Consider the following 27,870-nt stretch of genomic DNA (forward strand, 5'->3'; position numbering starts at 1 on the left):
CTCATGTCTGGTGAGCATGTGTGCTGTTCCTATTTGTGCCTTTCCCTTGGGGGGGGGGGGGTTGTTTGTCCTTTTTAAGGAGGGTTTTTTTTCCCTCTCTCCTGTCCTGTGTGCAGGAGTTTGGAACAGGTGTTTTTATTCTGTATGTTCTGTTTCGTTTGTGGAGATTGCAATCTCCATGTTGAGACTGTCAGTTATGCTGGGTCTTCATAGGGATCTACTGCATCTTGCTATGTTCTTCTCCTATGGGGTTCTCTTTGGGAGGACTTATTTGAGGGAGCTCTTTGGGCTCCCAAGTTCTGTTGGGGTGGCCGAGTTCTCCCCATTCCGTCCTTCCCTGGGGGTTGGTGATTGGCCTTTCTGTTCCCCTGTTTTTCAGACCTGCCTGTTACTTGGGCTGGTTCAATGTGGAGCAGGATCTGAGATCTGTTGTACGTCCTCCGGTCATTTGAGGTTCGGTGAGCCTTTTTGAGGTCCTGTGATTCTCCATTTTCAAGAGGTTGAGAAGGACTGGCGGGTTTTGGATAGCCTGTGATGTGCCCACTGTTTAGTGGATGTTTTTGCAGTCTAACGATTAGGGTTTGATATCTCTTTTCAGCTGCTCTTACTTGACTGCAAGTATTCTATTTCAGAGTCATCCTGGTATGACTGTGGCGTGTGGTATTGACTCAGATGTTCGCTTATCTGGGGTTGCTGCACGTATTCGATCTCTGAATATTTTGATATTCTGAGTCATCTTGTAACTTGAGGACTCTGTCTTCAGTTGTCCTTTAGGGTGCGGTTGCACTGTTTTTAGGAGCAGTTTTCTCTTTGGTTCAGATTCCCAGTCTTAACCTTGTGGTTTCTGTAAGATTCGGGGTCTGGGTGTTGCCTGCCTTGTTTCTCAAGACCGGTTCGGGTCTCTGTGAGCTTGGTTCAGTTTTTGGGGTTCCTTATTTTCTTGGAACTTATTGTACGCTATTAGGGTCTTCGGGAATCCTTGATTTTTTCTTCCACGTCTTCTCCTTTTTCAGGAGATTTTGGTAGTTGACCCCTTTTCTCTAGTAAGGGGTGTGTGTTTGGGGACCGACTGCCGAAGAGTACTAACCTCCATAAGAGACTATCAAAACTTCTGACACTTCTCTGCCAACCTCAATTCCTCGGGATCGGGGAATCAAGGGGCCGCTGAGCCGTCTGCCTCTAGGGGTCCAGTTCCCCGAGTGGCGAGTTCCCTATCACCAGCTCTTACTACGCATGCAGGTAACCCAGATTTTGCTTATCCTTCTCTGGAAGGTGGCTTGTTCCCTCCGGAGCTGATGACACGTTTTTGCATGTCCATAACCATGGCTCTGGTGCATCTGCAACTACCAGAAGTTTGCTTACGATATTGTATGTGTTCCGTCAACCTTCGGGGTCAACCGTCGTGGTCGTCTTCTGCTCCGGCGAAGGTATGCTGTGCCTTCCGTTATAGACTGGTGCGCCTTCGTGTCTTACTGAGGCACATGTTGGAGGATCCCATCCTTAATGGATATGGGGATTCTCAGTCTTCTCCTTCGAAAGGCTTGAAGGCTTAGGTATAAGAGGATGAAGTAATCTTCTTATAGCCTTGTTTATTGAGTATCCTTTCCAGTTCTGAGCTGGAAGAACAGGATCCCGGTCCTGCGGGTGTGTATGTTCTTCTTGGGCGATAACCTATGGGTTGCCTTATCTTTTATTTTAATTCGGTTAGGATAATTTTTTATTTTGATATCATATTTATGCATTTCCTTCGGGAATGTTTTCTGGAATTTACTTCTACGGAAGTTTGTTTGGTGCAAGGACATGTTAGTCCTATGTTTGTCTGCTGGTTATCCCCCATCTCTGGGGTCGACTATCTGTGGCCTTGACAGTATCGGCCCGTGGTTTCAGGCTGGTCCTGATTGGGTTCGGATCCTTCTATTCTTGCGGCCTGTTTCAGACAAGTGGCACCTGTTCTGCCTTGCTGGTCCGGTTGGGGTGCCAAGGGCTTCACATTATTTTTGGTGTTATTCCTTGTTTGTAACAAGTTCAGCTAAGCATTTTTAGAGGATCTGAGGGTCTGTGAGGCATGGGGGATTGGTTCAGTCCTTGTTAGCCTTTCTAGCTGGTTGACTGGGACTCAGAGAAGTTCCACTGTGACACACTCTGATGTTCCGTTATTTCTTTCGGAATTTTGAGTGTTTCCTTCCCCGCGTGGGGTTGGAAGTTTGGAGGACTCAGGGCCTCCTTCCCGCCGGTTTCTGGCAGACTTGCCTTTTCAGGGGCTCCTTGGAATTGTCCTTTTTCTGGACCTGTTCCTTTTGAGGCTCTTCCTTTGGGTCGGCTTTCTGGATTTTGTCTGTTCTCCTTAGCGGTTTGGCCGCCTTATAGGGATAGCAAGGTAGCCTTGTGGTTGGAGAAATAGTAATCTGATGATTATACTCTTTTTAAGGAGGGCCATGTGGCTTTTCCTATTCTAGGGAGTTTGTAGTTTCCCTATCAGGGACATTGGGCTGTGTTGTCTCCTTCCCCAAGCTTCGCTTAGGGTTTTTTTCTAATGTGGTTGGGATGCTTTGCATTCTTTTTCCCTGGGCGTGGCCCTTTAGTTACGTACTCTGAGGAGATATGGAGACTAGCCTTTGTTCTACTCACTCTTCGGGTGGCTTGTCCTCAATGTTCTCTCTTGGTCTCTAGAGTCTTGGCGCGTCACTGTCGTGCCCCAGCTCCTTTTCGGAGTTTTGGACTTCCGCAAGGGGTGTTCTCTTCCTTTAGGGTTGGGATCTACGAGTGAATCTTGTTCCCTTTCTCCGGGGTTGTCCGGTTGTTCCCCTGTGAGTTCTGCTTCTTCAGATGGGGTAGTTGTGTTCCCTGGGGTGTGGTTTGTTTTAAACAATTCTGGGGCTCGGACCTTTAGTTTTTGTCTTGAATCTTTCTGGATGTCTGGAAACTTATGATCCCGTGGCTGGTTTGGGGCGATCCATTTTTTCCAGGGACCATAGGTTATGTGCTACGGACTGGCCAGTTGAGTCTGCTAGCAGGTTGGCCAGGATTCTGGGCGCTTCGGATGCACTCCTTATGGCTTGCCTTGTCCTTTGAACGATTTGTGCTCCCCCTCAGGGGGAGTTCTTTCTCTGTTCATTAGTGACGTCTGGATGATTTTCATTCGGCTTTTGTTATCAACAGGCTATGGCTCATGTCTGGTGAGCATGTGTGCTGTTCCTATTTGTGCCTTTCCCTTGGGGGGGGGGGGGGGTTGTTTGTCCTTTTTAAGGAGGGTTTTTTTTCCCTCTCTCCTGTCCTGTGTGCAGGAGTTTGGAACAGGTGTTTTTATTCTGTATGTTCTGTTTCGTTTGTGGAGATTGCAATCTCCATGTTGAGACTGTCAGTTATGCTGGGTCTTCATAGGGATCTACTGCATCTTGCTATGTTCTTCTCCTATGGGGTTCTCTTTGGGAGGACTTATTTGAGGGAGCTCTTTGGGCTCCCAAGTTCTGTTGGGGTGGCCGAGTTCTCCCCATTCCGTCCTTCCCTGGGGGTTGGTGATTGGCCTTTCTGTTCCCCTGTTTTTCAGACCTGCCTGTTACTTGGGCTGGTTCAATGTGGAGCAGGATCTGAGATCTGTTGTACGTCCTCCGGTCATTTGAGGTTCGGTGATTCTCCATTTTCAAGAGGTTGAGAAGGACTGGCGGGTTTTGGATAGCCTGTGATGTGCCCACTGTTTAGTGGATGTTTTTGCAGTCTAACGATTAGGGTTTGATATCTCTTTTCAGCTGCTCTTACTTGACTGCAAGTATTCTATTTCAGAGTCATCCTGGTATGACTGTGGCGTGTGGTATTGACTCAGATGTTCGCTTATCTGGGGTTGCTGCACGTATTCGATCTCTGAATATTTTGATATTCTGAGTCATCTTGTAACTTGAGGACTCTGTCTTCAGTTGTCCTTTAGGGTGCGGTTGCACTGTTTTTAGGAGCAGTTTTCTCTTTGGTTCAGATTCCCAGTCTTAACCTTGTGGTTTCTGTAAGATTCGGGGTCTGGGTGTTGCCTGCCTTGTTTCTCAAGACCGGTTCGGGTCTCTGTGAGCTTGGTTCAGTTTTTGGGGTTCCTTATTTTCTTGGAACTTATTGTACGCTATTAGGGTCTTCGGGAATCCTTGATTTTTTCTTCCACGTCTTCTCCTTTTTCAGGAGATTTTGGTAGTTGACCCCTTTTCTCTAGTAAGGGGTGTGTGTTTGGGGACCGACTGCTGGGCGGTGATGTCTCCTGGAGGTGTGTTGGCTCAGTCAAGTCTATTTCTGCTGTCTCTAGCAAGGCTTATGGACTATCTGCGGGTCAGTGTCCTTGGGGCTTTTCTTTTTCAAAGTTTTCTCGGCTTCGGACAAAGCAGGCTTTTGTGGGATTTGCAGGCCTGGTGCCCTCAGAATGGGCCGCCTTTTGTACCCACCCGTTTTGCATTCAGTGTCCTCTATAGCTTGGGTATTGTTTTCCCAAAAATAATGAATGCTGCTGTGGACTCTTTCCATTTATGAAGAAAAACATAAATTATGCTTACCTGATAATTTTCTTTTCTTCAGATGGAAAGAGTCCACAGCTCCCCGCCCGTGTTTTTATGTGGGGCGTCTATATATTTATTCTTCTGGCACCTTTTTTACCCTGATTTTTCTTCTACTGTTTCCTTGTTCCTTGGCATAATGACTGGGTGGATGAGGGAAGTGGGAGAGGTATTTAAGCCTTTGGCTGGGGTGTCTTTGCCTCCTCCTGGTGGCCAGGTTCTGAATTCCCAAAAGTAATGAATGCAGCTGTGGACTCTTTCCATCTGAAGTAAAGAAAATTATCAGGTAAGTATAATTTTATGTTTTTATAACCTATTTTGTGACTGACTTGTGTTTGAATAACTGGCCATAGTTAGTTTCCACCAGTTTGATGCAGAATCAGTGCTTTAGAACAAAGAATTTTTGACCAGCAATGTACACAACACCTATTCTACAACAATCCACTCATTTGTTTTTTTGAAGTCGTGACTCAGTAAATACAGTTAATAAAAATGTTTCTTCTTTTGATTAAAAGATTTATATTTGTTTTTCAGTCGACCTCCTGCGTCCCCTATGGCGGATGATAAAGAAGAAAATCCAAGTGTGTTGGCAGAAAACTGTTTTAGGGAGCTTCTTGGCAGAGCCACTTACGGAAACATGAATAATGCTGTCAGGCCAGTGTTTGCGTAAGTTTCTCTGAGATAGCAACGCAGAACATTTTGTGAGCTGAGATGTTATCGCAGAAAATGCAGCATGTCTGCAGAATGAATGAGACAGATGTAGGAACTGTTAATGCTTTAGCGTTGCTGCTCTGCTCCACATCAGGCTGTTCTCGTTTTCCTGAACACAGTGCAGCCAGAGCAAAGCACTATTTGAAGAGTACAGTCAAATATGGGGCAGCGTTGCAAAACAGTAACACTGATTGATGGCTCACAGGGATTTTTCCCCCCCTGCCCCCAAACTTTCTCGGTCTGCAAAGCTGTGACTCTGGAATTTAAGATGTTCTTATGACCAATGTACCTTTTTTATTACTACATTTTTACTTTATAATTATGTGATGTTAATTATGTAATGTTAGATCAAGGGTAATGGGAACAAATTTATGCAAAAGACTAAAAAACTAAAATGTCTGCAGCTAATTTTCTTTGCAATTTTCAACGGCTGCAGCATATTATAAAACGTATTTCATTTCAAAATTACCTGCAGAAAAAAGTTTCTCAAAAAAAATATAAAAATCTTATTGCAGAAAGTGGAAAAAAAAGTTCTGCTTCTCTGGTATATCATTTAAGATTTTACAAACTACCAAAAACTCCCATTTTAGCATTTTACAGTGAGCTGTTTAGGGCACTTTTGTTTTTAGTAAAAAGCAGTGATGGAGAATGGTTCAGATAAGCTATAGAAGGGCACCATAGTTGCAGGTTGAAAATACTACTAGCTAAGAGAAGCAAAGTGTGTAAGTATATAACGTTAAAGGGACAGTCTAGTCCAAAAAAAACTTTCATGATTCAGATAGGGCATGTAATTTTAAACAATTTTCCAATTTACTTTTATCATCAATTTTTCTTTGTTCTCTTGGTATTCTTTGTTGAAAGCTTAACCTAGGAGGTTCATATGCTAATTTCTTAGACCTTGAAGACCACCTCTTAAGAATGCATTTTAACAGGTTTTTCACCACTAGAGGGTGTTAGTTCATGTTTTTCATATAGATAACACTGTGCTCGTGCACGTGAAGTTACCTGGGAGCCATCACTGATTGGCTAAACTGCAAGTCTGTCAAAATAACAAATAAAGGGGTAGTCTGCAGAGGCTTAGATACAAGATAATCACAGAGGTAAAAAATATATAAATATAACTGTGTTGGTTATGCAAAACTAGGGAAGGGGTAAACAAGGGATTATCTATCTTTTAAAACAATAGCAATTCTGGTGTAGACTGTCCCTTTAACTAGTTTTGTGTTCAGAAAGGTTATAATAAATATGCAAACTTAGAATTTTATAGAATTTTATATTGGTCACCAGTAGTACAGGTATTCTGTCAATACTAATCCACACTCATCAGTCGTGGACACTTGTCAGCGAGGTACTCAATTTGAAGAAAAAAATGTATTTGTTCTGTATTTCCTTCCATTATTGTAAATGGTTATGTTATACTATGTAATAATAATAAAAAAGAAAATGCAAACGTAAATGAGACAAATTTGTTACAAGTTGGGCTATGCAGTAAGTCATATAAATGGAAGTATGTAAAAGGTAAATATAGTTCACAGGCTCTTTGCATACCAGAGCATTTTAATAGAATAAATCAAACTCAATGGTATGGAGAGCCAGTAGGTGGGCAAATAGGATGATGATTTTAGCGTTAAAGGCCAGTGTACTTGAAGTAACCCACTAGATAAGTAGGTAATATGTGTCAAATTCTGCATGTGCATTTTCTTTGGGTAACAGATAAATATAAGAAATGCACATGTTGAACCATTAATAACATAGCTCTTCAGCTTAGTATTTGTATCTGCTCTCATTACAAAGTAGTTTAAACTATAATGGCAGTTCATTGTTTAACACAAAGGACAAAATATATAATATAATTTTTTAAATGTAAATGTGTCCAACCATTAGTCTACTCTAGCTTATGCTGATTATAGGCTTTCAAAGGCTATTTCTCTTGTTAAGTGTATCCAGTCCACGGATCATCCATTACTTATGGAATATATTCTCCTTCCCAACAGGAAGTTGCAAGAGTCCACCCACAGCAAAGCTGCTATATAGCTCCTCCCCTAACTGCCATATTCAGTCATTCTCTTGCAAGCCTCAACATAGATAGGAGGTCGTGAGAGTCTGTGGTGATTTAAACTTAGTTTATTCTTCAATCAAAAGTTTGTTATTTTTAAATGGCACCGGAGTGTGCTGTTTTTCTCAGTCAGTATTTGGAAGAAGAATCTGCCTGCGTTTTTCTATGATCTTAGCAGACGTAACTGAGATCCATTTGCTGTTCTCACACATTCTGAGGAGTGAGGTACTTCAGAGGGGGAATGGCGTGCAGGTTTTCCTGCAGATAAGGTATGTGCAGTAAAATATTTTTCTAGGAATGGAATTGACTAAGAAAATACTGCTGATACCGAAGTAATGTAAGTAAAGTCTTAAATGCAGCGATAGCGACTGGTATCAGGCTTATTAATAGAGATACATACTCTTATAAAAATGTGTTTTAAAACGTTTGCTGGCATGTTTAATCGTTTTTTAACGTACATTGGTGATAACACTGTAATGTTGGTATAGCCTTAAATGCAGTAAAAGCGACTGGTATCAGGCTTATTAATAGAGATACATACTCTTGTAAAAATGTGTTTTAAAACGTTTGCTGGCATGTTTAATCGTTTTTTAACGTACATTGGTGATAACACTGTAATGTTGGTATAGCCTTAAATGCAGTAAAAGCGACTGGTATCAGGCTTATTAATAGAGATACATACTCTTATAAAAATGTGTTTTAAAACGTTTGCTGGCATGTTTAATCGTTTTTTAACGTACATTGGTGATAACACTGTAATGTTGGTATAGCCTTAAATGCAGTAAAAGCGACTGGTATCAGGCTTATTAATAGAGATACATACTCTTGTAAAAATGTGTTTTAAAACGTTTGCTGGCATGTTTAATCGTTTTTTAACGTACATTGGTGATAACACTGTAATGTTGGTATAGCCTTAAATGCAGTAAAAGCGACTGGTATCAGGCTTATTAATAGAGATACATACTCTTGTAAAAATGTGTTTTAAAACGTTTGCTGGCATGTTTAATCGTTTTTAACATATGTTTGGTGATAAAACTTATTGGGGCCTAAGTTTTTTCCTCATGGCTGGCTTAAATTTTGCATAGAAACAGTTAACTGAAGCTTCCCACTGTTGTAATATGAGTGGGAGGGGCCTAATTTAGCGCTTTTTTGCGCAGTTAAAATTACAAAATGAATTATCCAGATTCCCTCAACAGTCCCATGAATACTACAGGACATTTCTAAAGGGCTAAAAAGACTTCCAAAATCGTTTATAGGGAAGGTAATCCACAGCTCTGCTGTGGCAGTTTTGTTGTGTCTGTTTTTAAAAATGTCTGTCGTTTTTTTGATCTGTTTTTTTGCATTAAGGGGTTAATCATCCATTTGCAAGTGGGTGCAATGCTCTGTTACCTTATTACATGTACTATAAAAATTCCTTTTGTTTTACTGCCTTTTTTCACTGTTTTTCAAATTTTGACAAAATTTGTTTCTCTTAAAGGCACAGTAACGTTTTATATATTTGCTTGTTAACTTGATTTAAAGTGTTTTCCAAGCTTATTAGTCTCATTATTAGTCTGTTCTAACATGTCTGACATAGAGGAAGCTCTGTGTTCATTATGTTTTAAAGCCATGGTGGAACCCCATCTTAGAATGTGTACCAGATGTACTGATTTCATGTTAAACAATAAAGATCATTTTTTGTCTTTAAAAACATTATCACCAGAGGATTCTGTCATGGGGGTAGTTATGCCGACTAACTCTCCCCACGTGTCAGACCTTTTGACTCCCGCTTTAGGGACTCACGCTCAAATGGCGCCAAGTACATCAAGGGCACCCATATCGTTTATTTTACCAGGGGATTCTGTTGAGGGGAAAGTTATGCCGATTAACTCTCCCCACGTGTCAGACCCTTTGACTCCCGCTTCAGGGACTCACGCTCAAATGGCGCCAAGTACATAAAGGGCGTCCATAGCGTTTATTTTACAAGACATGGCAAAGGTGGTGTATAATACTCTGGCAGCAGTATTAGTCAGACTACCTGAAATTAAAGGAAAGCAGATAGCTCTAGGGGTAGATACAGAGCATACAGACGCTTTAAGAACCATGTATGATACTACCTCACAATATGCTTAGTCTGTGGGTGATTTTTTTGACTCAGGGAAGATGATTTAACCTGATTCTGATATTTCTACATTTAAAATTTATGCTTGAGAACCTCCACTTGTTGCTCAGGGAGGCTTTGGCTGCTCTGAATGAATGTGTACAATCGCAGGGCCAGAGAAATTGTGTAGACTGGATAAATAATATGCAGTGCCGGTGTGTACTGATGTTTTTCCAATACCTAAAGAGGTTTACTAAATTTTTTTTTAATAAGGAATGGGATAGACCAGGTGTGCCTTTCTCTTCCCCTCCTATTTTTTAGAAGAATGTTTTCTAATAGTTACCACCACACGGGACTTCTGGCAGACAGTTCCTAAGGTTTTGAGAAGAGTTTCTACTCTAGCTAAGCGTACCACTACCTCTGGCGAGGACAGTTGTGCTTTTTAGATCCAATGGATAAAAAATGTTTATTCAACAGGGTTTTATCCTGCAGCCCCTTGCATACATTGCTTCTATCACTGCTGCTGCGGCGTTCTGGGTTGAGTCTCTTGATGAGGCTTTACAGTTAGCGACTCCATTGGATGAATATATTTGACAAGCTTATGCTAGCCAATTCCTTTGTTTTCTGATGCCTTTGTTCATTTGACTAGACTAACGGCTAAGAATTCTGTTTTTTACTATACTGGCGCGCAGAGCGCTATGGCTTGTATCATGGTCAGCTGTCGTGACTTTAATAAATAAGCTACTTAACTTCCCTTCAAGGGGCAGACCCTATTCGGGCCTGGTTTGAAGGAGATTATTGCTTATATCACTGGAGGCCCTTCCTCAGGATAGGAATCAAGGGCCAAAAAAGGTCTAATTTTCGTGCCTTTTAAAACTTCAGGGCAGGTGTGGCATCCACTTCCTCTAAGGCAAAACAAGAGAGAATTTTTGCTCAGTCCAATGCGGTCTGGAGACAATTGGACCTGGAACAAAGATAAGCAGGCCAAGGAGCCTGCTGCTGCCTCTAAGGCAGCATGAAGGAATGGACCCCTATCCGGTAACGGATCCTATAGGGGGCAGACTTTCATTCTTCGCCCGGGCGTGGGCAAGAGATGCCCAGGATCCCTAGGCATTGGAATTTATATCCCAGAGATATTTTCTGGATTTCAAAGATTCCCCCCCCAAAATAAAGGGGAGATTTCACCTTTCACAATTATCTGCAAACCAGATAAAGAAGGAGGCATTCTTACATTGTGTACGAGATCCATCCAGTTCCAAGAGAGGAACAGGGACAGAGTTTTTACTCAAATCTGTTTGTGGTTCCCAAGGTGAGGGAACCTTCAGACCTATTTTGGATCTAAAGATCTTAAACAAATTCCTCAGAATTCCGTCATTTAAGATGGAAAATATTCGTACCATCTTAACTATGATCCAGGAGAGTCAATAGAGGACTACAATGGATTTGAAGGATGCTTATCCTCACATTGTGATGCATAAAGATCACCTTCGTTTTTCAGGTTTGCCTTTCTAGACAGGCATTACCAGTTTGTAGCTCTTTCCTTTGGGATATCTACAGCCCCAAGAATCTTTATGGAGGTTCTGGGGTCGCTTTGGCGGTCCTTAGGCCGCGGGGCATAGAAGTGGCCCCTTAGTTAGACGACATCCTGATACAGGCGTCAAACATTCAAATTGTCAAGTCTCATACGGACGTAGTACTGGCATTTCTGAGATCACATGGGTGGAAAGTGAACAAGGAAAGAGTTCTCTATCCCCAATCTCAAGGGTTTCCCTCCTAGGGACTCTGATAGATTCTGTAGAAATGAAAATTTACCTGACGGAGTCCAGGTTGTCAAAGTTTCTAAATTTCTGCCGTGTTTTTCATCCCATCCGCGCCCTTCGGTGGCTCAGTACATGAATGAAATCGGCTTAATAGGTAGCGGCAAGGGACATAGTACCGTTTGCACGTCTACATTTCAGACCGCTGCAACTATGCATGCTCAGTCAGAGGAACGGGGATTACACAGATTTATCCCCCTGTTGAACCTGGACCAAGAGACCAGAGATTCTCTTCTCTGGTGACTATGTCGGGTCCATCTGTCCAAGGGTATGACCTTCCGCAGGTCAGATGGGACAATTGTTACAATGGATGCCAGCCTTTTAGGTTGGGATGCAGTCTGGAACTCCCTAAAGGCTTAGGGATAGTGGACTTAGGAGGAGACCCTCCTTCTAATAAATATTCTGGGAGTGATATTCCATGCTCTTCAGATTTGGCCTCAGTTAGCAACTCTGAGGTACATCATACTCAGTCGGACAATATACACGACTGTGGCTTACATCAGCCATCAAGGGGGAACAGAAGTTCCCTAGTGATGTTAGAAGTCTTACAATAATTCACTGGACAGAGACTCACTCTTGTCTATCAGCTATCCATATCCCAGGTGTTGAGAACTGGGAGGTGGATTCTCTAAGTCGTCAGACTTTTCTTCCGGGGGAGTGGGATTTCCTTCGGAGGTCAAGACCAAGCAGGAGAGGGCTTTGGTGTTTTTGACAGCGCCTGCGTAGCCACGCAGGACCTGGTATGCAGATCTGGTGGACATGTCATCCTTTCCATTACGGTCTCTGCTTCTGAGACAGGTCCCTCTACCTCAGGGTCCTTTCAACCATCTAAATAGAATCAATCTGAGATGGACTGCCTGGAGACTGAACGCTTGATGTTATCAAAGCATGGCTTCTCCGAGTCAGTCATTGATACCTTAATACAGACATGAAAGCCTGTCTCTAGGAAAATTGAACATAGATATGGTGTAAATATCTGATTGCTATGAATCCAAGGGTTACTCATGGATTAAAGCCTGGATTCCCAGGATATTATCTTTTCTCCAAGATGTTTTTGAGAAAAGGGTTGTCAGCTAATTCCTTAAAAGGGACAGATTTTTACTCTGTCTATTTTTTTGCACCAGCGTCTGGCAGGTATTCTAGACGTTCAGGCATTTGGTCAGGCTTTGGTTAGATCCAAGCCTGTATTTAAAACTGTTGCTCCACCATGGAGCTTAAGCCTGGTTCTTAAGGCTCTTCAAGAAGTTCCGTTTGAACCTTTTTTGTTCCATAGATATCAATCTTTATCTTGGAAAGTTCTTTTTGGGTAGCTATTTCCTCGACTCGTAGAGTCTCCAAGTTATCTGTGTTACAATGTGATTCTCCTTATCTGGTCCTTCGTACGGATAAGGTAGTCCTGCGTACCAACCTGGGTTTTTTCCTAAGGTGGTATCTAACAAGAACATCACTCAAGAGATAGTTGTTCCATGCTTGTATCCTAATCCTTCCTCAAAGAAGGAACGTCTATTACACAATATTGGACGTGGTTTGTGCTTTGAAGTTTTACTTAAAAGCTACTACAGTTTTCATCAAACGTTCACCTTGTTTGTTGTCTATTCTGGACAGAGGAGAGGTCAAAAGACTTCAGCAGCCTCTCTGTCTTTTTGGTTAAAGAGCATAATTCATTTAGCTTATGAGACTGCTGGACAGCAGCCTCCTGAAGGGATTGCGGCTCATTCTACTAGAGCTGTGGTTTTCACTTAGGCCTTTTTTTAAATGTGGCTTCTGTTGAACAGATTTACAAGACGGAGTCTTGGTCTGCGCTTCATACTTTTTCAAATTTAACAAATTTGATACCTTGCTTCTTCGGAGGCTATTTTTGGGAGAAAGGGTTTTTTTTTTTTTTACAGGCAGTGGTAACTTCCGTTTAAGTACCTGCCTTGTCCCTCCCATCATCCGTGTACTTTAGCTTTGGGATTGGTATTCCATAAGTAATGGATGATCCGTGGACTGGATACACTTAACAAGAGAAAACATAATTTATGCTTACCTGATAAATTTATTTCTCTTGTAGTGTATCCAGTCCACGACCCGCCCTGTCACTTTAAGGCAGGTAATTTTTTCATTTGAACTACAGTCACCACTGCACCCTATGGTTTTTCCTTTCTCTGTATGTTTTCGGTCGAATGACTGAATATGGCAGTTAGGGGAGGAGCTATATAGCAGCTTTGCTGTGGGTGGACTCTTGCAACTTCCTGTTGGGAAGGAGAATATATTCCATAAGTAATGGATGATCCGTGGACTGGATACACTACAAGAGAAATAAATTTATCAGATAAGCATAAATTATGTTTTTTGTGCGCTCACCAACGAGACGAAGACTTGTCCTCCATGTTGATATATAGGAATAGTGTAACATCCATTCAGAAGCTTTGAAATTACCTCCTTAATTGTTTTTGTTCTTTGCTGAGGGTGATAGATTTCATGGCAGCAGATACCAATTGAAAGTGGAAAAGTTTTTTTAAAGAACGACATCTCAGAAGGCTCTAGTCACAGACTTAATTGCCAACATAAATTTTTCCTTTTTCCTAAGATTGCCAAACCTTGTTTGAGAGTGTGTCCAAATTGGTGATAATCTTTTAACAAAAAAAAAAATATCTTGAGTTCCCATCTTACCTTTTTTTTTTTTTTTAAAGGTAAAGGGACATTAAATAAACTTTTAAAATATATTTTCTTTCTAGGTGGTACACAAAATTCTTACTTCTATAGTAGTTCTATAACCTCATTTAGATACAGAGGCCTAGATTTGGAGTTTTGTCGGTAACGACCCGAAAAACTAACGCCGGCTTTTTTCTGGCCGCACCATAACAATAACTCTGGTATTGAGAGTCCACAGAACGGCTGCGTTAGGCTCCAAAAAAGGAGCGTAGAGCATTTTTAACGCAGCTTCAACTCTCGATACCAGAGTTGCTTACGGACGCGGCCAGCCTCAAAAACGTGCTCGTGCACGATTCCCCCATAGGAAACAATGGGGCTGTTTGAGCTGAAAAAAAACAAACACCTGCAAAAAAGCCGCGTTCAGCTCCTAACGCAGCCCCATTGTTTGCTATGCGGTAACCCTTCCTACGTCTGCACTTAACACTCTAACATGTACCCCGAGTCTAAACACCCCTAACCTTACACTTATTAACCCCTAATCTGCCGCCCCCGCTATCGCTGACCTCTGCATATTATTATTAACCCCTAATCTTCCGCTCTGTAAACCGCCGCTACTTACATTATCCCTATGTACCCCTAATCTGCTGCCCTAACATCGCCGACCCCTATATTATATTTATTAACCCCTAATCTGCCCCCCACAACGTCTCCTCCACCTGCCTAAACTTATTAACCCCTAATCTGCCGACCGGACCTGAGCGCTACTATAATAAAGTTATTAACCCCTAATCCGCCTCACTAACCCTATCATAAATAGTATTAACCCCTAATCTGCCCTCCCTAACATCGCCGACACCTAACTTCAATTATTAACCCCTAATCTGCCGACCGAATCTTGCCGCTATTCTAATAAATGTATTAACCCCTAAAGCTAAGTCTAACCCTAATACTAACACCCCCCTAAGTTAAATATAATTTAAATCTAACGAAATTAATTAACTCTTATTAAATAAATTATTCCTATTTAAAGCTAAATACTTACCTGTAAAATAAATCCTAATATAGCTACAATATAAATTATAATTATATTATAGCTATTTTAGGATTTATATTTATTTTACAGGTAACTTTGTATTTATTTTAACCAGGTACAATAGCTATTAAATAGTTAAGAACTATTTAATAGCTAAAATAGTTAAAATAATTACAAATTTACCTGTAAAAGAAATCCTAACCTAAGTTACAAATAAACCTAACACTAGACTATCAATATGTTAATGCACATGTTTTTACTTTCGCTTTAAACGCTGCACAGCTTGTAGCTTGGCGCGCTTTTTCTCATATCGGGGGCGGACCTGCCTTGTGCACCATGTGACCGGGAGTGGTCTTGCTTTCGTTTCCTCTTTCCTGACCGAGCTGGCTGTCGGAGAAGACACCTTTTCTCTGCATTGTCCGAGTTTAGGAGGTGGTGAGTGCCCCAGCCATTGGGAGTATAAAGGTGCCGTTTTTTGAGAAATAAAAAATATTTTTTTTTCTGTGTTCTACTGCCATTAGCTTAAGCTATGGAGCATTCTGAGATACTAGAGGGTACTACCTGTTTATATTGTGAGGAGGCCTTGGTATGCCCACCCTCTCAACTATGTTCCACATGCCTTGAAAACGTCATTAGGTCTAAGAAGGTTAACCCCATTAGTACCACTGAGCCGTCTTCCTCTGAGGACTCGCCGTCCCATGAGGTGCATACCCATCAGTCATCTTCTTCTACACACGCAGCTTCCCGTAGCACGCCTTATTCTTCATCTTCCTTTAAGAAATTATTCCCGGTCCCAGACTCTCAATTGGAATTGTGGGGTTCCGTCCCAAAGGTGGATGGCGCTATCTCCATGCTTGACAAACGTACTACTATCCCGCTTGAGGATAGCTCGTCGTTCAGAGAGCCGATGGATTAGAAGATGGAAACTTTTCTAAGAATGATGTTCCAACAAACGGCTGCGGCTGTTGCCTCGGTTGCTGGAGCAGCTACCTACTGGTGCAACTCCTTATCGGAATTCATCGAGGTGGAGGGTCCCCTCGACGTTATCCAGGAAAACATGCAGATTATTTGCCTAAATGCTAAGGTGTCTGGTTTTTCAGTTCAGACCCGGCAGGCACTCTGGCGGAAGTCCTAGTCTGCGGACATGATTTCTAAGTCCAGACTTCTCTCCCTCCCTTTCAAGGAAAAGATTTTATTTGGTCCAGGCCTGGACTCCATTATCTCCACGGTTACAGGGGGCAAGGGTGCCTTCCTACCGCAGGATAAAAAGAACTCTAAGAAGTCTAAGGGATAAGGGACAAAGTTATAATTTTCGTTCTGACCCAAAAAGAGAGAAGCCTTTCTGGGGTGCATGCGGGATCTGTCCTCCTTAGGGGTCAGTGTCCCGGTACCTATCGTAGAAAGAGTTTTGGGATACTATTCAAACCTTTTTGTGGTCCCAAAGAAAGAAGGAACTTTTCGCCCAATCCGGGACCTAAAGTGCTTAAACAAATTTCTAAATGTCCCCTCATTCAAGATTGAGACGATAAGGTCCATCCTTTTCTTAGTTCAGGAAGGACAGTTCATGACCACTATAGATCTGAAATATGCTTACCTTCACGTTCCAATCCACAAAGATCATTTCCAGTTTCTAAAGTTTGTGTTGCTGGACCTGCACTTCCAGTTTAGTTTTCTTATTTTAAGCACCAGGGTAGAGTTCCCGGGTACTATAATAGACTCAATAGCCATGAGGATATTTCTAACAGACCAGAGAGGTTGCAAGCTTGCTTCGGCATGTCTTGCCCTCCGGACCTCATTAATGCCCTCTGTGGTTCAGTGTATGGAGGTAATTGGTCTCATGGTGTCCTTTGCCAGGTTCCGTCTCAGACTGCTGCAACTGTGCATGCTGAGGCAGTGGAACGGCAATCATTCGGATCTGTCTCAACAAATCTCTCTGTCCTGAGGGACATCCTTATTAAGACTATCCTGGGAGATTGTGACTATGGATGCAAGTCTATCAGGATAGGGAGCTGTTTGGGGTGCGAAGAAGGCACATTGCCTGTGGTCTCAGGAGGAACACTACCTCCCGATCAACATTCTGGCACTTCGAGCAATCTTCAATGCTCTGAAGGCTTGGCCCCTTCTGGGTTTGTGGCTTACATCAACCATCAGGGGGGGAATGAGAAGCTCTCTAGCAATGGGGGAGGTATCTCGAATTCTGGAGTGGGCAGCAGCCCACAGCTGTTTGCTGTAAGCGATCCACATTCCGGCTGTGGACAACTGGTAAGCGGATTTTCTCAGCAGACAATCCTTTCATCCGGGGGATTGGTCGCTCCATCCTGAAGTGTTTGCGGAGATATGCAACAAGTGGGAGACGCCGGAGATAGATCTCACAGCGTCTCGTCTCAATTCCAAGCTACCCAGATATGGGTCGAGGTCCAGGGATCCCCAGGCGGAGCTACAATGCCTTGCAAAAGTATTCACCCCCCTTGACTTTTTACCTATTTTGTTACATTACAGCCTTAAGTTCAATGTTTTATTAATCTGAATTTTATGTGATGGATCAGAACACAATTAGTCTAAGTTGGTGAAGTGAAATGAGAAAAATATATGCATAAAACTATTTTTTAGAAATAGAAAACAGAAAATTGGCATGTGCGTATGTATTCACCCCCTTTGTTATGAAGCCCATAAAAAGCTCTTGTGCAACTAATTACCTTCAGAAGTCACATAATTAGTGAAATGATGTCCACCTGTGTGCAATCAAAGTGTCACATGATCTGTCATTACATATACACACCTTTTTTGAAAGGCCCCAGAGGCTGCAACACCTAAGCAAGAGGCACCACTAACCAAACACTGCCATGAAGACCAAGGAACTCTCCAAACAAGTAAGGGACAATGTTGTTGAGAAGTACAAGTCAGGGTTAGGTTATAAAAAAAATATCCAAATCTTTAATGATCCCCAGGAGCACCATCAAATCTGTCATAACCAAATGGAAAGAACATGGCACAACAGCAAACCTGCCAAGAGACGGCCGCTCACAAAAACTCACGGACCAGGCAAGGAGGGCATTAATCAGAGAGTCAGCACAGAGACCTAGGGTAACCCTGGAGGAGCTGCAGAGTTATATATATATATATAATTCAAATCCCACCTATATTTGTGGTATTTTATAGTCCTATAGACCTGTGCTCTAGCGCTGTCACTTACTTTCACACTCTATCATTTAGATTTACTTAGAAGGGGTTAATCTTCAGTGACAGCAAGGTCCACTCCTCCCTTTATTATCCTTGGGCGCTTTTCCTATAGACTTGCTATCCATAAATTTAAGGTTGCCAGGATGGACTAGAGAAGGGCCTTTCTGCCAGTTCCCTGAGGGGACAGATTTTGGCCCTATCTGTTTTACTGCACAAGAGGCTCTCAGACCTTCCCGATGTACAGTCCTTTGTTAAGGCTCTGATTAGGATCACCATAGTGAATACGTTTATAGACAGTGGCAGTTAATATTAAAACAAGGCCTCCGCTATAGAAGAGACCTTTTTCAGTCTAAGATTAGCAGACTTTTTGTCGATCCTGGGTAATCTGTGTTCAGAATTATACACAGTACTAGTTAATGGTTAAACAGGCCTCCGCTATAGAAGAGACCTTTTCTCAGTTCAGCTCAGCATATTTTTCTAAACGTAGGCAACCTGTGGGCATACTTACACTTAGCAAGGTTGTACTATAGCTTCAGTGACAGTTAAATGATTAAACAGGCCTCCGCTATAGAAGAGACCTTTTTCTAGTTCAGCTCAGTATATTGTTCCATTGGTGAATGCTGGTATATTGATACTCAGTGTGGTTGAACTATAAGCTCCAAAGACAGCTAATGTTTAAACAGGCCTCCGCTATAGAAGAGACCTTTTCTAGCTAAGCTCAGCATATGTTTCCATTCGTGGGTTGCCTGCTGGTATATCTGCATTTAGCAAGGTTGAATTGAAAAACTGATCTCTATCTCTGTCTCAAAGCAAAGTCAATAATTGGTTGTATTAAGGCATACACAAATATTACACTTAACGATAGATATGTGCATTATATATATATATAGTGCATTTGAATCTTTATTTAAAGGTATATACCGTATGTTAAAAATAACCAATGACTGTGCTGTGACTGGGGCCTTTTCATATCAGTTTAACATTTTTTGCAATACTTGCAATGATTATAATTTAGGAACACAGTAAATCACCAGCTTTACTTTTGACTGTTTGACTAACATATACATATTGAGTGTACTATAGACCTTTTTACTTCTCAGCACACAAACCGGTAATTGAATCGGATATTATTCATACTAATGTTGTGCTTTTTTGTATAAGTACTTATTAGGTACACCTTACTACCACTGTTAATAACATACTCACTTTCCTACAGGAGTTGATTGTTTATATATATACAAATACTCCAATATCTCCTGTTAAGGAGTGATGTATATTTTATGAGGTGCAATTCAGATTAAATTATATAGTCTGAGTTCCAGCAAGTTTTAAACCGTATGTGTGTGAGTGTGCGTGAGTACTAGTCCAGCCGGACTATTACTTTAATTATTTTTTCTAATAAAGTTATTTTGTGTGAATGAAGTTGTCAATTGTATTTCAAAGTATTGAATTTTGATCACACTTATTTTTTGCCTACTCTGACAGTGGGTTTTAGTATTTAACAAAGTCCAGTAACCAACAGTCTTTCTCTTTGCGCTGCAAAATCTCTCTTTTTTTGCATCCCATTGTACATTCTGATTAGGATCAGACCTGTGTTTAGATCTAAGGCTCCTCCTTGGAGTTTAAATCTTGTTCTTAAGGTGTTGCAACGGGCTCCGTTTGAGCCTATGCATGAGATTGACATTAAATTGTTGTCCTGGAAGGTTCTTTTTCTACTGGCTATTGCTTCTGCGCGCAGAGTATCTGAGATTGCCGCCTTGCAATGTGAGCCTCCTTATCTGGTGTTCCATTTTGATAAGGCTGTCCTACGTACTAAGTTAGGTTTTCTTCCTAAGGTCGTGTCAGACAGCAACATCATTTAAGAGATTGTGGTTCCTTTCTTACGTCCAAATCCTTCTTCTGCGAAGGAACGTTTGCTTTATAATCTGGACGTGGTTCGCACCTTGAAGTTCTACCTTCAGGCTACTAAGAATTTTAGACAAACTTCGTCCTTGTTTGTTGTTTATTCCAGGGAAGCATAAGGGACAGAAGGTCTCTTCGACTTCCTTATCTTTTTGGTTAAGGAGTGTTATCTGCCTTGTTTATGAGACAGCGGGACATAAACCTCCTCAGAGGATTACGGCTCTTTCTACCAAAGCAGTGGCTTCCTCTTGGGCCTTTAAGAACGTGTCCTCTATGAATCAGATTTGTAAGGCGGCTACCTGGTCCTCCTTACACACTTTTTCTAAATTTTACAAGTTTGATGTTTTTTCTTCGGCTGAAGCAGCTTTTGGCAGAAAGGTTTTGCAGGCTGTGGTGCCCTCAGATTAGGGTCCGCCTCTCTTTTTGTCCCTCCCATTATTCAGTGTCCTCTAGAGCTTGGGTATAAGTTTCCCAACAGTATAGTCATAAGCTATGTCATCCGCCTAGCTTATGAGACGACTGGAGAACAGCCTGCTCAGAGGATTACGGCTCATTTCACTAGAGCAGTGGCTTCTTCCTGGGCATTTAAGATTGAAGCCTCAATGGATTAGATTTGTAAGGCAGCTACCTGGTCCTCCTTACATACTTTTTCTAAATTTTACAAGTGTGATGTGTTTGCTTCGGCTGAAGGTTTTGCAGGCTGTGGTGCCCTCAGATTAGTGTCTGCCTCTTTTTTGTTCCCTCCCATTATTCCTTCAGTGACCTCTGGAGCTTGGGTATTGTTTTCCCAACAGTAAGGAATAAAGTTGTGGACTCTCCCTGCCTTATGGAAATAAAACAAAATGTATGCTTACCAGATAAAATCCTTTCTTTCCTGGCAGGGAGAGTCCATGCCCCCGCTCGTAGGTTATTCTTTGTTTGGGCGGCTCCCTTTTTGTTTTTCTTCTGGCACCTTTATACCGTGATGTTTTGCCTACTTTTCCTCGTTCCCTCAGCCGAATGACTGGGGGGGATAGGGGAAGTGGGAGGGATATTTAAGCCTTTGGCTGGGGTGTCTTTGCCTCCTTCTGGTGGCCAGGTGTTGTATTTCCCAACAGTAAGGAATGAAGTTGTGGACTCTCCCTGCCAGGAAACAAATGAATTTATCTGGTATGCATAAAAAATTTTTTTTATATATTAAATAATCTTTTGGCATATCAGAGCTATATCAACAAAGCAATAAAATGTATTTTGCTAACAAACACCAATATAGAAAGGTTAATCAATTTTATATATAAAATTGCAACCGCAAGTTTACGATCAGCTATAAATACAGGTGTCATTTTTAGATAGATTTCATGAAGGATTAAGCAGAACTTTACTGTAAGATTGGCCTGGATATTGAAATTCATCATCAGAATGATAGAATATCCAGAACCAAGCTCCTGGATAGTTCTGAAACAGAATACAGCTAAATGCAGCAAAGTCAGAACGAAATGCTGTTTGTTGAAGTTTGATTGTCTACCCTTTGTTTTGTTTATTTAAGTATATGTGTGTATACATACACATACACATATACATCTTTAGAAGAGGCTTCCTTCTGGGACGACAGCCATGCAGACCAATTTGCTGCAGTGTGTGGCTTATGGTCTAAGCACTGACAGGCTAACCCCCCACCCCTTCAACCTCTGCAGCAATGCTAGCAGCACTCATACGTCTATTTCCCAAAGACCACCTCTGGATATGATGCTGAGCATGTGCACTCAACTTCATTGGTCGATCATGGCCTAGGCCTGTTCTGAGTGGAACCTGTCCTGTGAAACCGCTCTATGGCCTTGCCCACCGTGCTGCAGCTCAGTTTCAGGGTCTTGGGAATCTTCTTTATGCCTACGCTATCTTTATGTAGAGCAACAATTCTTTTCTCTTGTTAAGTGTATTCAGTCCACGGGTCATCCATTACTTATGGGATATATTCCCTTCCCAACAGGAAGTTGCAAGAGGATCACCCAAGCAGAGCTGCTATATAGCTCCTCCCCTCACATGTCATATCCAGTCATTCTCTTGCAACACTCAACTAGATAGGAGGTCGTGAGAGGACTGTGGTGTTTTATACTTAGTTTATTTCTTCAATCAAAAGTTTGTTATTTTAAATGGCACCGGAGTGTGCTGTTTTTTCTCAGGCAGTATTTGGAAGAAGAATCTGCCTGCGTTTTCTATGATCTTAGCAGAAGTAACTAAGATCCACTGGCTGTTCTCGCACATTCTGAGGAGTGGGGTAACTTCAGAAAGGGAATAGCGTGCGGGGTCTCCTGCAAATAAGGTATGTGCAGTAAATTATTTTTCTAAGGAATGGAATTGACTAAGAAAGTACTGCTGATACCGATGTAATGTAAGTAAAGCCTTTAATGCAGTGAAAGTGACTGGTATCAGGCTGATTAAAATATATACAGTAAAGTAATTTTCTAAGGAATGGAATTTGACTAAGAAAATGCTATTAATACTGAAGTGATGTTATTAGCCTTAAATGCAAAGGATTGGTATCAGGCTTATCAATAGAGATACATACGCTTTAAAAAAGGATGTTTAAAACGTTTGCTGGCATGTTTAATCGTTTTGTGAGGTACATTGGTGATAAAACTTATTGGGGCATAAATTTTTCCACATGGCTGACTTGTTTTTCTGCATAGAAACAGTTAACTGAAACTCCCAATGTTGTAATAATGAGTGGGAGGGGCCTATTTTAGCGCTTTTTTGCGCAGTAAAAATTCAGTCTCAGTCTTCCTGCTTCTTCCTGCATGACCCAGGACGTCTCTAGAGAGCTCAGGGGACTTCAAAAGTCATTTTGAGGGAGGTAATCAGTCACAGCAGACCTGTGACAGTGTGTTTGATAGTTTTTTTTTTGTGCTTCTTAAAGGCACAGTAGCGTTTTTCTATATTGCTTGTAAAATTATTTACAGTGTTTTCCAAGTCTGCTAGTCTTATTGCTAGTCTGTTTAAACATGTCTGACACAGATGAATCTGTTTGTTCACTATGTTTGAAGGCCAGTGTGGAGCCCCATAGAAATATGTGTACTAAATGTATTGATTTCACTTTAAATAATAAAGGTCAGTCTTTATCTATAAAGGAATTATCACCAGACAACGAGGGGGAAGTTATGCCGACTAACTCTCCTCACGTGTCAGTACCTTCGCCTCCCGCTCAGGAGGCGCGTAATATTGTGGCGCCAGATACTTCAGGGACGCCCATACAAATCACTTTACAAGACATGGCTACTATTATGAATAATACCCTGACAGAAGTATTATCTAAATTGCCAGAATTAAGAGGCAAGCGTGATTGCTCTGGGATAAGAACAGAGCGCGCTGGTGCTATGAGAGCCATGTCCGATACTGCGTCACAGTTTGCAGAACATGATGACGGAGAGCTTCATTCTGTGGGTGACGGATCTGATCCAGGGAAACTGGATTCAGAGATCTCTAATTTTAAATTTAAGCTTGAGAACCTCCGTGTATTGCTAGGGGAGGTTTTAGCGGCTCTGAATGACTGTAACACAGTTGCAATTCCAGAGAAATTATGTAGGCTGGATAGATACTATACAGTACCGGTGTGTACTGACGTTTTTCCTATACCTAAAAGGCTTACAGAAATTATTAGCAAGGAGTGGGATAGACCTGGTGTGCCCTTTTCCCCACCTCCTATATTTAGGAAAATGTTTCCAATAGACGCCACTACACGGGACTTATGGCAGACGGTCCCTAAGATGGAGGGAGCAGTTTCTACTTTAGCTAAGCGTACCACTATCCTGGTGGAGGATAGTTGTGCTTTTTCGGATCCAATGGATAAAAAATTAGAAGGTTACCTTAAGAAAATGTTTGTTCAACAAGGTTTTATCTTACAGCCCCTTGCATGCATTGCGCCTGTCACTGCTGCTGCGGCATTCTGGTTTGAGTCTCTAAAAGAGGCCATTCACTCAGCTCCATTGGATGAAATTATAGACAAGCTTAAGGCTCTTAAGCTAGCTAATGCATTTGTTTCTGATGCCATTGTACATTTAACTAAACTAACGGCTAAGAACTCCGGATTCGCCATCCAGGCGCGCAGAGCGCTATGGCTTAAATCCTGGTCAGCTGACGTGACTTCTAAATCTAAATTGCTTAATATTCCTTTCAAGGGGCAAACCTTATTCGGGCCCGGCCTGAAAGAAATTATCGCTGACATTACTGGAGGTAAGAGTCATACTCTTCCTCAGGATAGGGCCAAATCGAAGGCCAAACAGTCTAATTTTCGTGCCTTTCGAAACTTCAAGGCAGGAGCAACGTCAAATTCCTCCGCCCCAAAACAGGAAGGAACTGTTGCTCGTTACAGACAGGCCTGGAAAACTAACCAGTCCTGGAACAAGGGCAAGCAGGCCAGAAAACCTGCTACTGCCCCTAAGACAGCATGAAGGGATGGCCCCCTATCCGGAAACGGATCTAGTGGGGGGCAGACTTTCTCTCTTCGCCCAGGCGTGGGCAAGAGATGTCCAGGATCCCTGGGCGTTGGAGATCATATCTCAGGGATATCTTCTGGACTTCAAGGCTTCTCCTCCTCAAGGGAGATTTCATCTTTCAAGGTTATCAGAAAACCAGATAAAGAAAGAGGCATTCCTACGCTGCGTACAAGACCTCCTAGTAATGGGGGTGATCCACCCAGTTCCGCGGACGGAACAAGGACAGGGATTTTATTCAAATCTGTTTGTGGTTCCCAAGAAAGAGGGTACCTTCAGACCAATTTTGGACCTAAAGATCTTAAACAAATTCCTAAGAGTTCCATCATTCAAAATGGAAACTATTCGGACTATCCTACCCATGATCCAAGAGGGTCAGTACATGACCACAGTGGATTTAAAGGATGCCTACCTTCACATACCGATTCACAAAGATCTTCATCGGTTCCTAAGGTTTGCCTTTCTAGACAGGCATTACCAATTTGTAGCTCTCCCCTTCGGGTTGGCTACGGCCCAGAGAATCTTTACAAAGGTGCTGGGCTCTCTTCTGGTGGTTCTAAGACTGCTAGGCATAGCGGTGGCTCCGTATCTAGACAACATCCTGATACAGGCGTCAAGCTTCAAATTGCCAAGTCTCATACAGAGATAGTTCTGGCATTTCTGAGGTCGCATGGGTGGAAGGTGAACGTGGAAAAGAGTTCTCTATCACCACTCACAAGAGTCTCCTTCCTGGGGACTCTGATAGATTCTGTAGAAATGAAAATTTAACTGACGGAGACCAGGTTATCAAAACTTTTAAATGCTTGCCGTGTCCTTCATTCCATTCCACGCCCGTCAGTGGCTCAGTGCATGGAAGTAATCGGCTTAATGGTAGCGGCAATGGACATAGTGCCATTTGCGCGCCTGCATCTCAGACCGCTGCAATTGTGCATGCTAGGTCAGTGGAATGGGGATTACTCAGATTTGTCCCCCCTACTAAATCTGGATCAAGAGACCAGAGATTCTCTTCTCTGGTGGCTATCTCGGGTCCATCTGTCCAAGGGCATGACCTTTCGCAGACCAGATTGGACGATTGTAACAACAGATGCCAGCCTTCTAGGCTGGGGCGCAGTCTGGAATTCCCTGAAGGCTCAGGGATCGTGGACTCAGGAGGAGAAACTCCTCCCAATAAATATTCTGGAGTTAAGGGCAATAGTCAATGCTCTTCTAGCTTGGCCTCAGTTAGCAACACTGAGGTTCATCAGATTTCAGTCGGACAATATCACGACTGTGGCTTATATCAACCATCAAGGGGGAACTAGGAGCTCCCTAGCGATGTTAGAAGTCTCAAAGATAATTCGCTGGGCAGAGTCTCACTCTTGCCACTTGTCAGCGATTCACATCCCAGGCGTGGAGAACTGGGAGGCGGACTTTCTAAGTCGTCAGACTTTTCATCCGGGAGAGTGGGAACTCCATCCGGAGGTGTTTGCTCAACTGGTCCATCGTTGGGGCAAACCAGAACTGGATCTCATGGCGTCTCACCAGAACGCCAAACTTCCTCGTTACGGATCCAGGGACCCGGGAGTGACGCTGATAGATGCTCTAGCAGCCCCTTGGTTCTTCAACATGGCTTATGTGTTTCCACCGTTTCCTCTGCTACCTCGACTGATTGCCAAGATCAAACAGGAGAGAGCATCGGTGATTCTGATAGCGCCTGCGTGGCCACGCAGGACCTGGTATGCAGACCTAGTGGACATGTCGTCCTGTCCACCATGGACTCTACCTTTGAGGCAAGACCTTCTAATACAAGGTCCTTTCAATCATCCAAATCTAATTTCTCTGAGACTGACTGCATGGAGATTGAACGCTTGATCCTATCAAAGCGTGGCTTCTCCGAGTCAGTTATTGATACTTTAATACAGGCACGAAAGCCTGTTACCAGGAAAATCTACCATAAGATATGGCGTAAATACCTGTATTGGTGCGAATCCAAGCGTTACTCATGGAGTAAGGTTAGGATTCCTAGGATATTGTCCTTTCTCCAAGAGGGTTTGGAAAAAGGCTTATCAGCTAGTTCTTTAAAGGGACAGATTTCTGCTCTGTCTATTGTTTTGCACAAGCGTCTGGCAGAAGTTCCAGACGTCCAGGCTTTTTGTCAGGCTTTGGCTAGGATTAAGCCTGTGTTTAAAACTGTTGCTCCTCCGTGGAGCTTAAACTTGTTTCTTAAAGTTCTTCAAGCAGTTCCGTTTGAACCCCTTCATTCCATTGATATTAAACTTTTATCTTGGAAAGTTCTGTTTTTGATGGCTATTTCCTCGGCTCGAAGAGTCTCTGAGTTATCCGCCTTACATTGTGATTCTCCTTATCTGATTTTCCATTCAGACAAGGTAGTTCTGCGTACTAAACCTGGGTTTTTACCTAAGGTAGTCTCTAACAGGAATATCAATCAGGAGATTGTTGTTCCATCATTATGTCCTAATCCTTCTTCAAAGAAGGAATGACTTTTGCATAATCTGGACTTAGTCCGTGCCCTGAAATTCTATTTACAGGCAACTAAAGATTTTCGTCAAACTTCTTCCCTGCTGTTTGTCGTTTACTCTGGACAGAGGAGAGGTCAAAAAGCTTTGGCAACCTCTCTCTCCTTTTGGCTTCGTAGCATAATACGTTTAGCCTATGAGACTGCTGGACAGCAGCCCCCTGATAGAATTACAGCTCATTCCACTAGAGCTGTGGCTTCCACCTGGGCCTTTAAGAATGAGGCCTCTGTTGAACAGATTTGCAAGGCTGCGACTTGGTCTTTGCTTCACACCTTTTCAAAATTTTACAAATTTTACACTTTTGCTTCTTCGGAGGCTGTTTTTGGGAGAAAGGTTCTACAGGCAGTGGTTCCTTTTGTTTAAGTTCCTGCCTTGTCCCTCCCATCATCCGTGTACTTAGCTTTGGTATTGGTATCCCATAAGTAATGGATGACCCGTGCACTGAATACACTTAACAAGAGAAAACATAATTTATGCTTACCTGATAAATTTATTTCTCTTGTAGTGTATTCAGTCCACGGCCCGCCCTGTCTTTTTTAAGGCAGATCTAAATTTTAATTAATACTCCAGTCACCACTGCACCCTATGGTTTCTCCTTTCTCGTCTTGTTTCGGTCGAATGACTGGATATGACATGTAAGGGGAGGAGCTATATAGCAGCTCTGCTTGGGTGATCCTCTTGCAACTTCCTGTTGGGAAGGGAATATATCCCATAAGTAATGGATGACCCGTGGACTGAATACACTACAAGAGAAATAAATTTATCAGGTAAGCATAAATTATGTTTTTTCAGATCATCAGAGAGCTCTTTGTCATGAGGTGCCATGTTGAACTTCCAGTGACCAGTATGAGAGTGTGAGAGCGATAACACCAAATTTAACACACCTGCGCCTCATTCACAGACCTTGTAACACTAACGAGTCACATGACACCGGGGAGGAAAAATG

At 42.3% G+C, this 27,870-nt stretch overlaps 1 protein-coding gene across 2 annotated transcripts in view; it reads left to right on the forward strand.

Moving 5' to 3' along the window:
* Positions 1-27,870, forward strand: part of EFR3A (EFR3 homolog A) — a 619,646-nt gene that overhangs the window by 309,376 nt on the left and 282,400 nt on the right. The window contains exon 8 of one of the 2 annotated variants that reach the window (XM_053715365.1): positions 5,061-5,192. The exons of the other annotated variant lie outside the window; for it this stretch is intronic. Within the exon in view, the coding sequence (XP_053571340.1) occupies positions 5,061-5,192 (132 nt within the window). The remainder of the gene's footprint in view (positions 1-5,060; positions 5,193-27,870) is intronic. 2 annotated transcript variants of the gene reach the window in all.

Source organism: Bombina bombina, chromosome 5 (assembly GCF_027579735.1).
Source record: "Bombina bombina isolate aBomBom1 chromosome 5, aBomBom1.pri, whole genome shotgun sequence".
NCBI lineage: Eukaryota > Metazoa > Chordata > Amphibia > Anura > Bombinatoridae > Bombina > Bombina bombina.